General features: G+C 40.9%; 1 protein-coding gene across 3 annotated transcripts in view; it reads left to right on the forward strand.

The window, feature by feature from the left end:
* The window catches only part of LOC143934042 (uncharacterized), a 96,761-nt gene extending 87,367 nt beyond the window's left edge, over window positions 1-9,394 (forward strand). For all 3 annotated transcript variants that reach the window (XM_077457300.1, XM_077457298.1, XM_077457299.1), the window contains one exon: window positions 5,513-9,394. In XM_077457300.1, coding sequence (XP_077313426.1) covers window positions 5,565-6,935 — 1,371 coding nt within the window. In that variant the 5' untranslated portion in view covers window positions 5,513-5,564 and the 3' untranslated portion in view covers window positions 6,936-9,394. The remainder of the gene's footprint in view (window positions 1-5,512) is intronic.
* The last annotated feature ends 6,212 nt before the right edge of the window (window positions 9,395-15,606 follow it).

Below are 15,606 nucleotides of genomic sequence, written 5' to 3' on the forward strand. Positions count from 1 at the left end.
CACCATGCATGTGAGGTATCACTGCGAGCATCCGAGAGAGGGTAGTAATTTTAGCAGTAGACCTCCTCTGTAAATCTAAAGTGGTAGCCTATAAAGGCTTTTAAAGGATTTTAAAAATGTATGTCGCTGCTGCATGGTTGTGTGCAATTTTAAAGCATGTCATGTTTGGTATCTATGTACTCAGCATAAGATCAGATTTTATGTTTTACCAAACATTTGGGCAATATAGTGTGTTTTAGTGCATAAAAATTCAAAAAAGTGTTTTAAAAAAAAAAAAATTGCGTTTGAAAAATCGCTGTGCAAATACTGTGAAAAAACAAAACCCACCATTTTAATCTGTAGGGCAGTGGTCATCAACCCTGTCCTCAGGGCCCACAAACAGGCCAGGTTTTATGTATTACCTTGGGGAGATGCAGACTAGAATACTGCAATCACTGAGGCCGCGTACACACGCGGGGACTGTTCGCCCAACTTTGTCCGTCAAACAGTTTCGGCAAACAGTCCGCTCAAAATTAGCATGGACGGACATGGCCACACACGACGGACGAACAGTTTGCTGAAACCGTGCGCGATGACGTGAACGGCACGTACGACGGGACGAAAAATACGACGTCCTATACACTGCATTATAACTTTCGGCGTGAAAATCCTTTCTGAGCATGCGCGCAACTTTGTTTGACGAACAAGCCTACACACGCGGGGACTGTCCGCTGAAACAAGGTTTCACCGGACAGTTTTTCGGAATTTCCGAAAAACCTTGTTCAGCGGACTGTTTGCTGAAACTGTCCGCTGAAAGCCCACACACGAGCGGACTGTCCGCTGAAACTTGGTTTCAGCGGACAGTTTCAGCGAACAGTCCCCGCGTGTGTACGCGGCCTGAGCAGCAAATGATATCACCTGTGATGTATTTCAGTTATCTTGCAAACCTGGCCTGTTAGTGGGCCCTGAGAACAGGGTTGATGACCACTGCTGTAGGGCCTTTGCTATAAAAAACTATATAATGTTTGGGAGTTCAAAGTAATTTTCTTGTAAACAAAAAGTGTCAGAAAGGGTTTGTCTTCAAGTGGTTAGAAGAGTCGGTGGGTGGCTTCTAATGTTGTGCATAAAATACCAGAACAGTTAAAAACAAAAACAAATGATCCCATTTTGGAAAGTAGAAACCCTAAGCTATTTGCTGATAGGCATGTTGAGTCCATAGAATATTTTATATTTTGCCACAAGTGAATATTATTTTATTTTTTTCACAAAGTTGTCACAAAATGATATATTGCTCACACATTACATGGGTATATGTGGAATTGCACCCAACATACATTCTGCTGCTTCTCTTGAGTAGGGGATACCACATAGTGGGACTTTTTGGGATCCTAGCTACGTACCGGACTCCGAAAACCAATCACCGCCTTCAGAATTTCTAAGGGCATAAAATTTATATTCTACTCCTCACTACTTATCACATTTTCAGAGGCCCTAAATGTCAGAATAGCAAATGTCCCCCCCCCCCCCATGACCCCATTTTGGAAAGTAGTGTACATTTTTTTATTTATTATTTTGCTGTCGCTTAATCAAATTCCTAGTGCTGTCAACTTTCCAAAATTAGGTAATTTGTTGCAGGGGGGGGGGGGGGGGGGGTCATGTACTGCCCTGCCATTATAGCACCTCAAGAAATGAGATAGGCAGTCATAAACTAAAAGTTGTGTAAATTCCAGAAAATTTCACAAAAGTGAGTACACCCTTCACATTTTTGTAAATATTTTATTATACCTTTTTCATGTGACAACACTGAAGAAATAACACTTTGCTACAATGTAAAGTAGTGAGTGTATAACAGTGTAAATTTGCTGTCCCCTCAAAATAACTCAACACACAGCCGTTAATGTGTAAACCGCTGGCAACAAAAGTGAGTACCCCCCTAAGTGAAAATGTCCAAATTGGGCCCAGTTAGCCATTTTCCCTTCCTGGTGTCATGTGACTCGTTAGTGTTACAAGGACTCAGATGTTAAGGGGGAGCAGGTGTGTTCAATTTGGTGTTATTGCTCTCACTCTCTCATACTGGTCACTGGAAGTTCAACATGGCACCTCATGGCAAAGAACTCCCCGAGGTTCTGAAAAAAATAATTGTTGCTCTACATAAAGATGGCCTAGGCTATAAGAAGATTGCCAAGACCCTGAAACTGAGCTGTAGCCTGGTGGCCCAGACCATACAGTTGTTTAACAGGACATGTCCCACTCAGAGCAGGCCTCACCAAAGAAGTTGAGTGCATGTGCTCAGCGTTTATCCAGCGGTTGTCTTTGGGAAATAGTGCTGCCAGCATTGCTGCAGAGGTTAAAGGGGTGGGGGGGTCAGCCTGTCAGGGCTCACACCATATGCCACACACTGCATCAAATTGGTCTGCATGGCTGTCGTCCCAGAAGAAAGCCTCTTCTAAAGATGATGCACAAGAAAACCCGCAACCAGTTTGCTAAAGACAAGCAGACTAAGGACATGGATTACTGCAACCATGTCCTGTGGTCTGATGAGACCAAGATAAACGTATTTGGTTCAGATGGTGTCTTGCCTACAGTTCATCGAGGGAACCATGAATGCCAACATGTACTGTGACATACTGAAGCCGAGCATGATCTCCTCCCTTCGGAGACTGGGCCACAGGGCAGTATTCTGACATGATAATGACCCCAAACACACCTCCAAGGCGACCACTGCCTTACTAAAGAAGCTGAGGGTAAAGGGGATAGACTGGCCAAGCATGTCTCCAGACCTAAACCCTATTGAGCATCTGTGGGGCATCCTCACAAATGGAAGGTGGAGGAGCGCAAGGTCTCTAACATCCATCAGCTCACTGATGTCATTATGGAGGAGCGGAAGAGGACTCCAGTGGCAACCTGTGAAGCTCGGGTGAACTCCATACCCAAGAGGGTTAAGGCAGTGCTGGAAAATAATGGTGACCACATAAAATATTGACACTTTGGGCCCAATCAGGACATTTTCACTTACAGGTGTACTCACTTTTGTTGCCAGTGGTTTAGACATTAATGGCTGTGTGCTGAATTATTTTGAGAGGACAGCAAATTTACACTGTTGTACAAGCTGTACATTCACTACTTTACATTGTAGCAAAATGTAATTTCTTCAGTGTTGTCATGTGAAAGGATGTAATAAAATATTTAAAAACATTTAAGGGATGTACTCAATTTTGTGAGATACTGTATAGCGTAAAAAAATAAAAACCGCAGAGGTGATCAAATAACACAAAAAAACTCTACTTGTGGGAAAAAAGGATGCAAATTTTGTTTTGGTACAGCATTGCATGACCAAACAATTACCAATTAAAGCAGCGCAGTGCCAAATTGTAAAAAGTGCTCTGGTCAGGAAGGGGGCAAATCCTTCCGGGGCTGAAGTGATTAAACCTCTGGCTCAATAGAAGAATACAAAATTTAGATATGCAACATAATGTGTCAAAATTCAAAAAGTGCTGCAAGTGTCTCTACACATACTCGATATGTGAAATGTGTAACAAATCAAGTAAGGATATAAACACATTCATAAGTAACAATAATACAAGTGTAACAAAAATAAACACTCTTGAATGAATAGTCAATTAAAGTCCCAATTAAATGTATCTCTTTGGGCACAGAATGCCACACTGTAACCAATCTTCCATCCAATAGACCTCCCTGTGAATATCGCATATTAGCCCATTATGAAATACTTACCTTAGAACGAAGCCTTATGCCCTGTACACACGATCGTTTTTTCTGTCAGAATAATCTCTGACGGTTTTTCGGACATTATCGCTGAAACGGACTTGCCTACACACGATCGGTTAGAACGCGGTGACGTATAACACATATGACAGGACTAGAAAAAGGAAGTTCAATAGCCAGTAGCCTATAGCTGCCCTTGCGTCGTTTTCGGTCCGTCGGAACAGCATACAGACGAACGGTTTTCCCGATAGGAATTTATTCCGTTGAAAAGATTTAAAACGTGTTCTATTTCTAGGTCAATCATAATTTTCAAAAAAAAAAGGCTGCTGAAGCCCACGCACGATTGGAATGTCCAATGAAATGATTCCGTCTGACTTTTTCTGCCAGAAAGTCCGACCATGTGTACACGCATTATAGCGTTGCCCGCACACTTCTGACACAGCGCACATCTTCCCCAGTCTTTCTTCTGGGTCTGCAGTCTCTGGCGCTGTCATTGGCCGAAGCTGCGATGACGTAGCCGCCAGTCACGGCACAGGCCCAGAAGAAACGGCAGGGGTATAATAGAAATTTCACATTGTTTAGGTAAGGTAGAAGCGCAGGTTTAGTAGTTACTGTATTTTTATTATTATGCAATATTTCATGTTTTCCTGACTACATGTATTTAACAAAACTAATGTTTTTAAAACCTGGAAAGAAAGTATATTTAACTTTCATTTAATTTATCTTTCTTTTGATTCATGAAGTTATAAGGAAGCTGGGCAAACATGAATCATGAATTACTGAATTCTGTGCAGAGTGGATAAATTAGAATGCAGAGTCAGGCAATGGAAAAATGTGCTCGCCTTTACATTAAATTTACAAATCAATTTGCTGCATGTTGTCAGTTGATAGTTGTTCTATAAAGTGGAGCTGTAACCACTCCAGTGGATTATATTTATGTTTCTGTTACCAAATTATGTTTAGAAACGTTTGTATATATTGTTTGTGAATTTGTATTTGAAATCACTATTTCCTATTGACAGCCATGCATAGTAGTAGGGAATATCTATGACTTGAATATCTATGTCAGTTGAAGCCCCAGTTGGATATAACAGTGCAGCCACCGACATGTCTCCATTGCTTACCCATAACAATTTTTACAGATAATGTATTTGGTGTTACTGAGTGAATGGAGCGTGTTCTCCTGAAACTCTATCTCATCCAGCGCCTGAATTACCACTCTATAACCACACAACTTGGAAGGAGATAATTCTTGAAAATAAATTTAAGCCAACAAAAGGTAAACAACAGAAGGACAACATTAAAAAAGCTCCTTGTGCTTTATTCTATATTGTGTTGAAGATGGCTACAGTTCGGCTTTAACCTAAACCTGTTACAAAACTTGGAATTTCCAATCAAGCATGAGATAAAAAATGTGTAATCACAAACAACATTCAGTAAAAATTGCATGTCAGAACAATAAGCAGATTAAGACATATAGGTAGCTAAAGTTAAATGCAGAGCTTGAACTATCCTGTTATGATTGGTGCTGTCTTTTTGTCCTCCTAACCCTTTTAATGGCCTTTGAAGTGATTGGCAGCCTCATTGACTGAGAAGATTTGCATATAAAAAATTCAGTTGCCTGTATCTCTGGATCAGCTGATCTTTTTACATAGTTTTTACTTTTTTACCAAAGTTAATATTTGCTTAAATATTTTGTTTTCCATATGCTTAATTATGCTTGGTAAGAATTGCACCGCTTTGTAACAGGTTTACTTGTAGTTATTTGCAGTATACAAATGAAATTTGTTTTCCTTTTTATTTACAGTTATAGACCAGTAAGTAAAGACTAATGGATTGTGTATGAAAAATACTTAATTATGGAGTCAACCAACTATAACAAGCAATTTCATCAGCCTTGGATGGTTAATCAGCTGTTTCCTAAGGATTGGACTAACCTACCAAACCCATTGAGCCATCATATGACATGGAACCGGGCCTGGACTCATGCCCTTCCACCTGTCAGTAGAGCACCCTATGGCTCACATGTAAAGCCAATACCTCTACCGACATATCAGTATGGTAGTAATCTACAAGCATGTGTTAGTAATGAAGCTCACGCTCGTTGCTTTCTGCAACATTTGCCTTCTGCCAGCTCAGATGTTAGATTTGAAGACAGATTTCACATTCCATACAATCACTTTGATAATACCCATCGCAAAGATATAGCTGAAGATGGAACATCCCAATGGATAAATAAAGAAATAGCTGAAGATGTAACCTCCCAATGGATAACGGCTGGAACAGAGCTAATAAAAGTAGCTACAGTACCAATTTCACATTCATTATTCAGAACTCCTTGGAATGCAATAGAGAATGCCCCTGAGGCAGTAAGAGATTATGATTGTGAAATTGTCGATGAGGTTCCACAACCTTTACATTGCTCAAACTCAGTATCAAAAGTATCTGAAGGGGTACAGGCTAGCCCTGTCTCTCTAGATTCCAGAATTGAGGATCCTTGCTCCCCTGAGATAAGCTCTGGTTTAGAACAGCTTAATAATGATCTATCAGGCATGGTGAACATATCAGACACTATTGAAGAGGAGCAAGAAGGTGACAAGGTCAACAATTGCTTTTCACAATATGTTCCCAAATCCAAAGGCCTCAGATGCCAGCCTCTAGGAAGTGAAGATGAATCTTGTACAGAGAAAAGCAAGTTCCTGTTAATAGATGATCAAGGAATTCCTTACACTGTTTTCAAAGATGATATAATCTCATCACTACAAAATGTTGATGACCTAGATGATCTATCATCAGAGGATCCCAGAAGACTTCATTACTGCCCTGTCTGCTTCAGGTCATTCTTGTACGTGTCCGATCTGGAACGCCATAGTATTACCCATACAGAATGCAAACCTTTTGATTGCAAAGTTTGTGGAAAAAGCTTTAAACGCTCTTCTCACCTGCAACGGCACAAGCATATTCACACTGGAGCAAGACCTTTCCTATGTAACATCTGCCGAAAAGGGTTCCGTGAATCGGGGGAACTACAAAGACACCAAAGGGTGCACACTGGGGAAAAGCCCTATCAATGTGAAATCTGCTATGTGCGCTTCACAGAAAAAAACACCCTCCGCAGGCATACGAAGAGGAAACACACAATACAAGCTTTATTTAGGCAGGTTGCTGCGGACAACAGTGATTGGGAGGAAAACTTTATGAAAAGTCTTTTAGATGACAGTGTTCTGTAATTGCTGGGCACATACAAGTATTATACCTTTTGTATTCAAAATAGCTATTCCAGTCCTGGACTGTGCAAGATGTCAATACCCAAGTGTTGTAAACTGCTGACAGATGACCTAAAGGAAAATTGCACTGACGAAGCATGGAGGCTGCCATTGCTGAAAATGCTATGTTGCTGGGTGCCATAATGATTCAATGCCTTTAATACTTTCTGAGTTGCTGACTTGGAAAATGTGTACAGATAAGGCCCGACTTGGCTCTGACTTTCCTGGTCTGACTATTCTGTCTCAGAAAGTACTGAAGCCAGAAACAGCCAAACATTTTTTAGAGGAAGAGTAAATCTAAAAGTTAAGTGCTACATGATGATATCAATATCCTACCTTTATTCTAATGTAAAAGTCGTATGAAAGACTATATACAAAGCCAACACTAAATTGGGGATGTATCTTTGCTTCCTTCATCAGAGCTAAAAACAACACAAAGAAATATGAAGAAATGTTGCATTTAGCTCTGATGAAGAGGACAAGAAGACTGTAGCTCCCAAAATGAAATTGTTTTGTATACATTCTTTATTTTGATTCTGACACTGAAACTAATTTTTATTTTGACTTTAATATCACAGTGTTACACTTTGGTTCTAGATTTGCTTATCCCTACCACAACCCAAGGTAGTGATGGAAATCCTTTGGTGTGTACTGTAGAAGTTGCCAACAAACAGACTCCATATACTAACACTACCTCCATACTACTGGATGGTAATAAGAAAATTCAGGGTTCCAGTGCCATTTTTCCACTCTCCCAGGAATTTATAGATCAAGGCCAGCAATGGCTACCTCAATATTTCTCTCAGTATATTTCCTTTAAGCTTTTTACTTGATGTTGACCTAACAGGTGCACGATAGCAGAAACAGTTAGTATCCAATGTTGTGTAATGATTTTGTGTGGCTGACAGGATCAACTATGTGACTCTTTTGCATAACTGCATCTGCACAGTCTCCAGAACAAGTCCCCTGCATTATGTGTTCTTCCATCCAATGTGTTGATTGTCAGAAACATTCCTAGAATTGCATTGTTCTGGCAATGAGAGCAGATTCTTAGATCCCTAAATGATCAAGGACCTATAAGTGACTGGGCTCATTTGAAATAGGCCTTTGATTGCTTGGGGAGAAAATTACCAGCCTTGACCATCAAAGCAAGATAGCACTCTTAGAGCACAGGGGCAAACAAATTAAGCAACACACCTTCTAAAGAGGGTATGTCCAGATATTAGGTACTGCATGTTGTCATAGATTGAGGGTGAAGTGAGTAGTGATATAGACAAAGAAATTAGTCATTTGCATTAATGAATCACATACCAGCCATTTTACGTGCAAGCATATTCAACCAACTCCCTGTTCAGGTAAAGATGTATTGGACATTTAATACCCCTAACAATGCGGACAACAGTGCCAGTGTTTATTTGGTGTCATAATTTCCTGGAGTACAGCTCAATCAAGTTAAAGATGAATTCCAGCTATGGCAATTTTTCCATAGTTACATTGGTCCAGCTTTGACCAATTTAAGTATGTATGTATGTACCATACCTGTGGGATCCCCATGGAAACTGGAAATTACTCTAGTAGGCACCACTCTTATGCCCTGTACACACGGTCAGACTTTCCGATGGAAAATGTGCAATCGGATTGTGTTGTCAGAAATTCCAATTGTGTGTGGGCTCCATCTGACTTTTTCCGTCGGCATTTCCGACACACAAAGTTTGAGAGCTGGATCTAAAATTTTCCGACAACAAAATCCTATAGTTTAAATTCTGATCGTGTGTAGACAAATCCGACGGCCAAGTGCCACGCATGCTCAGAATAAATTACGAGACGAAAGCTATTGGCTACTGGCCCATTTATAGTCCCGTGATATACGTCACCTCATTCTGAACGATCTGATTTTCCGACAACTTTGTGCGTCCGTGTGTATGCAAGACAAGTTTGGGCCAAAATCCGTCAGAAAAAATCTGATGGATTTTGTCGGCAGAAAGTCTGACCGTGTGTACGGGGCATAACAGTGATCACTACTAGCTTCTGGGTCCCTTGCCCAGTGCCTGCCCTACTGCATTGTGAACAAAGTAGGCTGCATACTTAGCTTTGACACCATTCAGGGGACCTGGAATCTAGCAGCAATCACTGTAGTAGCAGTGCTGACTACAGTGATTTTCATCTTCCATGGACAGCCCGCAAGTTTTACGCATGCATGTTTGCATTGTTCCAAGCTGGACCAATGTAAGAAGCCTCCAAATGTCACATACACTGTTGCTATACCCTTGGCGCTACGTAATTACAGTGCCTCTGCACAGTGATGGGTACCTCAGGCTCCTGTGCCTATGATAGCGGAGTGAGCACTAATCACAATGGTATACATTGGGGAAAATAATTATTTGATCCCCTGCAGATTTTGTAAGTTTGCCCACTTAAAAGAAATTAAGGGTCTATAATTTTTATTATAGGTGTATTTTAAATGATAGAGACAGAATATCAACCAAAAATCCAGAAAAAACACATGATACAAATGAACTGAGTTGCAGTTCAGTAAATAAAATAAGTATTTGATCCCCAAGCAAAACATGACTCAGTACTTGGTGGAGAAACCCATGTTGGCAAGCATAGAGGTAAGATTTTTCTTGTAGTTGGTTACCAGGTTTGCACACATCTCAGGAGGGATTTTGGTCCACATTTCTTTACAGATCTTCTCTAAATCCTTAAGGTTTCTTGGCTGTCACTTGGCAACTCAACGTTTCACCTCCCTCCATAAATTTTCTATGGGATTAAGGTCTGCAGACCATGACCTTAATGTGCTTCTTCTGGAGCCATTCCTTTGTTACCTTGACAGTATATTTTGGGTCATTGTTATGGTGGGAGACCCATCCATGACCTATCTTAAGTGTTCTGGCTGAGGGAAGAAGGTTCTCATCCACGATTTTACAATACCTGGCTCATCCATTGGCCCCTCAATGTGGCAAAGTCAGCCTGTACCTTTAGCAGAGAAACCGCCGCAAAGCATAATGTTTCCATCTCTATGCTTGACTATAGGGGTGGTTCTTAGGGTCATAGCATTTTACTTCCTCTAAACACGGCAAGTCACGTTAATGCCAAAAAGCAAATTTTTAGTCTCATCTGACCACATTACTGTCTCCCAATCCTTCTCTGAATCATTTAGATGTTCATTTGCAAACTTCAGACAGGCCTGTACCTATGCCTTCTTGAGGAGGGGAACCTAGCGGGATTTCAATCTATGGCAGTGCATTGTGTTACCAATGGTTTGTTTGGTGACTGTGGTCCCAACTGCCTTGAGATGATTCACAAGCTCCTCCTGTGTAGTTCTGGGCTGATCCCTCACTTTAATGATCATCCTTACCCCATGAGGCGAAATCTTACATTGAGCTCCAGGCCAAGGGTGATTTATGGTCTCCTTCTCACCAAGCTTCTTGCTCATGGTCTTGTAGCCTATTCCAGCCTTGTGCAGCTGCTCTACAATCTTGTCCCTGACGTCCTTTGACAGCTCTTTGGTCTTGAGCATGATGGTGAGGTTTGAATGGAAGAAAGAGATTCTGTGGAATGGTGTCTTTAATACACAAAACGTGTTGTCATCAGGAGCACCTTCTTAAATTGACAGGGCTAATCTGTGTACCATATTAGCACATACTGTAGCTAGTCTGTGGGAGCCAGAATTATTTTTGATTGTTAGGGGATCAAATACTTATTTTACTCACTGAACTACAACTCAATTTATAACATTTGTATCATGTGTTTTTTTTTTTTTGGTTGATATTCTGTCTCTACCATTTAAATTACACCTATGGTAAAAATTATAGACTCTTCATTTCTTTGTAAGTGGGTATACTTACAAAATCTGCAGGGGATCAAATAATTATATTCCTCACTGTATACTTCAATGACTAAACAAGACAGTGCTCCATTATTCCTATCAAACTATGATGCTGGATGCAGTGGAGGTGGATGCCAAAGCTATTGGAGGGACTGTCTCAATCTGCTAAAGCATCTATTCAGATGGTAACCCACCTCTTTATTCATTTTTTTTTTCAGTGTGCAGTTCCTAACAGTGCATGATCCAGATAATTTTGTACCATCTTTTTGTTGTCTGCATTTTGGAATTTTTGAATTGAATCTTGTATTTCAGTGTTGTGGCTGTAAAAATCTGAACAGTTCAAAACTTTGTTTCCAGGTGACAAGGCCACAGACACTTTTTCTTGTTGTTATGTACCCTCCACCCATTTGAGCTACATTCACATGCCATCAGAGAGAAGGTAGAAACGATGTTACAGACTCTGCAAGTCAGAGAATTAAGGTGTTAAGAATTAAGAGAATTTTTTCCTCTTTAGTTCATAGCTCCAAGTTCGTATTGTTCTTGGAGAATTTAAGACTTGGTTTTCCTGTCTGTTATGAACATAGCATAAGGATGCTTTGTTCACAGCTTACATTGAGTGACATCATAAGACAGTCTGAAATTTTGTTTCTGCTGCCCAGCCCTTCTAATAAATGTGGACGGGGTGAAGGGGGAATCAAAACTCATCTGCTTCCAAAGGAAATTATGACCGAAAAAGTTTGAGAACTACTGTGCTATACCAACATTATGTTGTAAGAATATGTTACCTTGTACGTATGGTAACATAGTAATAGGGACTATGGGAACTTGCAAGACAGTTGCCTGTTGAAACTGTTCAAAACTGTGTAACAGAAATTGTATTTTGGCAAATATTACCAAGTAAGTATGATGGTATAGAATGAAAAATCAACAGTCCTTTACAGACACAAGCTTGTTCACAAAGAATACCACCATCGGTTTCTCAACAATGAGCAATAGATACCTAGTGGTTTCATTTTCAGTTGAAATATTGTTTTGTGTTTCTGTTGTCTATTTAATACACGGGTAGGTTTAGAAATATACACTAAAGTAGAAACTGAATTAAAGCAATAATGAAGTGAACTATAGCAATATTCAAATCAGTATCCTAATAAAATAAAAATTATCTCTGTTACCAGAAAGAATCAACACGTGTCTGGAAACAAATGTGGTAATCACAGCTCTTTGCAAGATAGCCTAAAAGGTGCTGGTGGTTCCAGGTTACAAGGTCAGCTATTATTCAGTGTAAAAGTAGAGCCTTGATAGCGAAGGCCAGAACCAGCCTAAATGTCTTGTGGGCTCCTTCAGATTTCCAGTTTTTCATTAAAAATAAAAAAAAGAAAACGGAATAAATCCTCTTTGGTGCATCTGGCCTCCATTTCCTATCATACTACATACAATAACATGTATATCAAGTAAAACAAAAAAATATATATATATATTTACATATATATGCAGTACATCTCTGCAATACATGCATATTTCTTTGTGTTTTTTACTTTAACAGACCCTGCAAGAACAGATATGCATTTAGATGTTAATGCCTTGTGAACTGACAACACACAGCATTTTTATGGTCTGATCAGTGTCAGCCCTGCCTCCTCCCCTCTCTGTCTTCCACAATTGGACACACTTTTTTATTACTTAAAAGTAAACACACTACAAACTGTTGCTGTTTGCTGATGACATCCTGATGTGCCTCTTCTCCCCCCACACTTCCTTATGTAACCTCCTTGCTCTTCTGGTAGACTTTGGCTCCATTTTGAATTTAGTCATCAATCAAGCCAAATCTAAAGCCCTAAACCTTTCTCTATCCCCACATAAATACCAGACATCTATAATTTTGCTTGGTCCGCTTCTTTACCCTACCTGGGTATCAAACTGACTTCATCTTTTAAATCGCCAACTATCCCCTGTTATTCAGGACTTTAGCTACCCTTCTCACCTCATGGAGGTCATTTTCCATCTCCTGGTTCTGTAAAATACACAATATAAAAAGCACCTATTTGCCTAAACTGCTCTATTATTTCAGGGTACTAAACAACCCATCCTTGTACCAAATAATGTTCTAAAAAATTTACAATGTAAATGGCTACAATTTATTTGGGGCCATCGTAAACCTACACTTCCAGCCTTGATGCTTTATCGCAGGGTTCTTACGGGCGATCTAGCGCTACATTCTTAACTGGTGGCCCAAATATCTCCACCAGGTTCTCTACATGCCACCAACGAATAGCCTATCTGTACCTACCTGTCAGAGACTGACTGCTCTCCTCCCTATGCACAACCTGATCTGGACCCTCCCTCCTCGAAACCCAAGATTTCAGGCCCCCATCTTGCAACACTCTCTTAGACAATGGGATTTGGTAAATACTCTGGCAAATATATCTCTTCCCACCTCCCATTATCGTGGATTCTCAATACCCACTTCTTCGCCCCAGCCTATGATAATCCCCTTGCGTTCCGATGGTGGCACTCAGATCTATGAGTGTACCTTACTGCATATCTGGTGGACCTGTTTCTAGATACAGGTCTATAACATGCTCCATTCGGTCTTGAACACTAACCTTACTCTAGACCCATGGGCCTTACTGCATAAACCCATCCCACACCTAAATAGACACCAGAGGAAGATGACAGGGTTTGTATTCCTAGCAGATCCTGGCTAGAGTCTGGAAACGGGCATCAATAAATTTTACTGAGGTCAAACAAAGGCTCCTGAGGACCATAATACATGAAAAGTTAACCTCCATACTTAACAATACTCATGCAAACTATCTCAGGTCTGGGGGCCTTGGTTAGATTATACTGAGCATTTGAGCATTGACTGCTCTCTTCTGTCCTTTTGACCACAGGCCATGAGCTAGCTGACTTATGCTGGACCCGACGGGACCCCTCCCCTTCCTCTTACCCGGATAGCCCTTTTCCTCTCTCATTCCTCTTACTCCACCTTTCTCACTTCTCTGCCTAGCTTCTCATGACTCTGTCTTTGAAACGTCACCAAATGGATAGTTTGCAGGCTGTCCCTTCCTTGTTTAAACGGCGGCGTTTATCTACTGGCTGGCAGCAGAATACTGTTGGGTTTACAAGCCTCTTGTTATTGTGTTATGCAGTATACTTATGAACCTTCCCATGGGAAGCCTTGTCAACATTTGTACTTGCACTCTCTCTGATCCAAACTGTGAGGAGCTTCACTCCCTTTGGTGTCATACACTCTCTTGCTCAAGTATCTGTTCTGAATGCTTTTTTAGCACACTGTATTAAAAAAACCTCAATAAAAATCTTTGTAAAACGAAAATATTTTTTTTCTCCTCCAAAGCAGCACTTCTGCATTTCTCGCCTAGGTGAAAATTATGTTTCCTTCCCCTTCCAAGCCCAGATTCTTAACATGATGCGCAGACATGCCACAGAGCATCGGCTCCTGACTGAGCACTGCCGCACATCTGTACACATACAGATTTCCCAGCACATTTGTGCACATGTGGTTTTCTCCATGCATTTACAAAGGCAGCTATTATGAAAGCAGCAAAACCTCTCCATCTTTGTTGAAGCTCAAGAAATCTTCTGTGCAGATGTGCTGAAGGGCTCTGCTAAGACACAAAGGCCGGGTGGAACCCTTTGGCACATCTGTGCACATGCCATAATAGCAGTGTGGACAGAGCCACACAAAAGGGGACTGGAGTTCCTCTTTAACCAATCTCACTCTCAGATCTATACAACATAAAGGCTAATCATTTTGTAGTCCAGAATGAGGACACCTACAGTGGTGTGAAAAAGTGTTTGCCCCCTTCCTCATTTCCTGTTCCTTTGCATGTTTGTCACACTTAAGTGTTTCGGAACATCAAACCAATTTAAACAATAGTCAAGGACAACACAAGTAAACACAAAATGCAATTTGTAAATGAAGGTGTTTATTATTAAAGGTGAAAAAAAATCCAAACCATCATGGCCCTGTGTGAAAAAGTGATTGCCCCCCTTGTTAAAACATACTATAACTGTGGTTGTCCACACCTGAGTTCAATTTCTCTAGCCACACCCAGGCCTGATTATTGCCACACCTGTTCACAATCAAGGCATCACTTAAATAGGAGCTGCTTGACACAGTAAGGTCCACCAGAAGATCCTTAAAAGCTACACATCATGCCGAGACCCAAAGAAATTCAGGAACAATTGAGAAAGAAAGTAATTGAGATCTATCAGTCTGGAAAGGGTTATAAAGCCATTTCCAAAGCTTTGGGAATCCAGCGAACCACAGTGAGAGCCATTATCCACAAATGGCGAAGACATGGAACAGTGGTGAACCTTCCCAGGAGTGGCCGGCCGCCCAAAATTACCCCAAGAGCGCAGCGACGACTCATCCAAGAGGTCACAAAAGACCCCATAACAACGTCCAAGGAACTGCAGGCCTCACTTGCCTCAGTTAAGGTCAGCGTTCATGCCTCCACCATCAGGAAAAGACTGGGCAAAAATGGCCTGCATGGCAGAGTTCCAAGGAGAAAACCACTGCTGAGCAAAAAGAACATCAAAGCTCGTCTCAATTTCTCCACAACACATCTTGATGATCCCCAAGACTTTTGGGACAACATTCTGTGGACCGATGAGACAAAAGTGGAACTCTTTGGAAGGTGTGTGTCCAAGTATATCTGGCGTAGAAGGAACACTGCATTTCATAAAAAGAACATTATACCAACAGTAAAATATGGTGGTGGTAGTGTGATGGTCTGGGGCTGTTTTGCTGCTTCAGGACCTGGAAGACTTGCCATGATAAAA

This window comes from Lithobates pipiens, unplaced genomic scaffold (genome assembly GCF_037356315.1).
Source record: "Lithobates pipiens isolate NorthernLeopardFrog02 unplaced genomic scaffold, aLitPip1_a1.2 Scaffold_27, whole genome shotgun sequence".
Classification (NCBI taxonomy): Eukaryota; Metazoa; Chordata; class Amphibia; order Anura; family Ranidae; genus Lithobates; species Lithobates pipiens.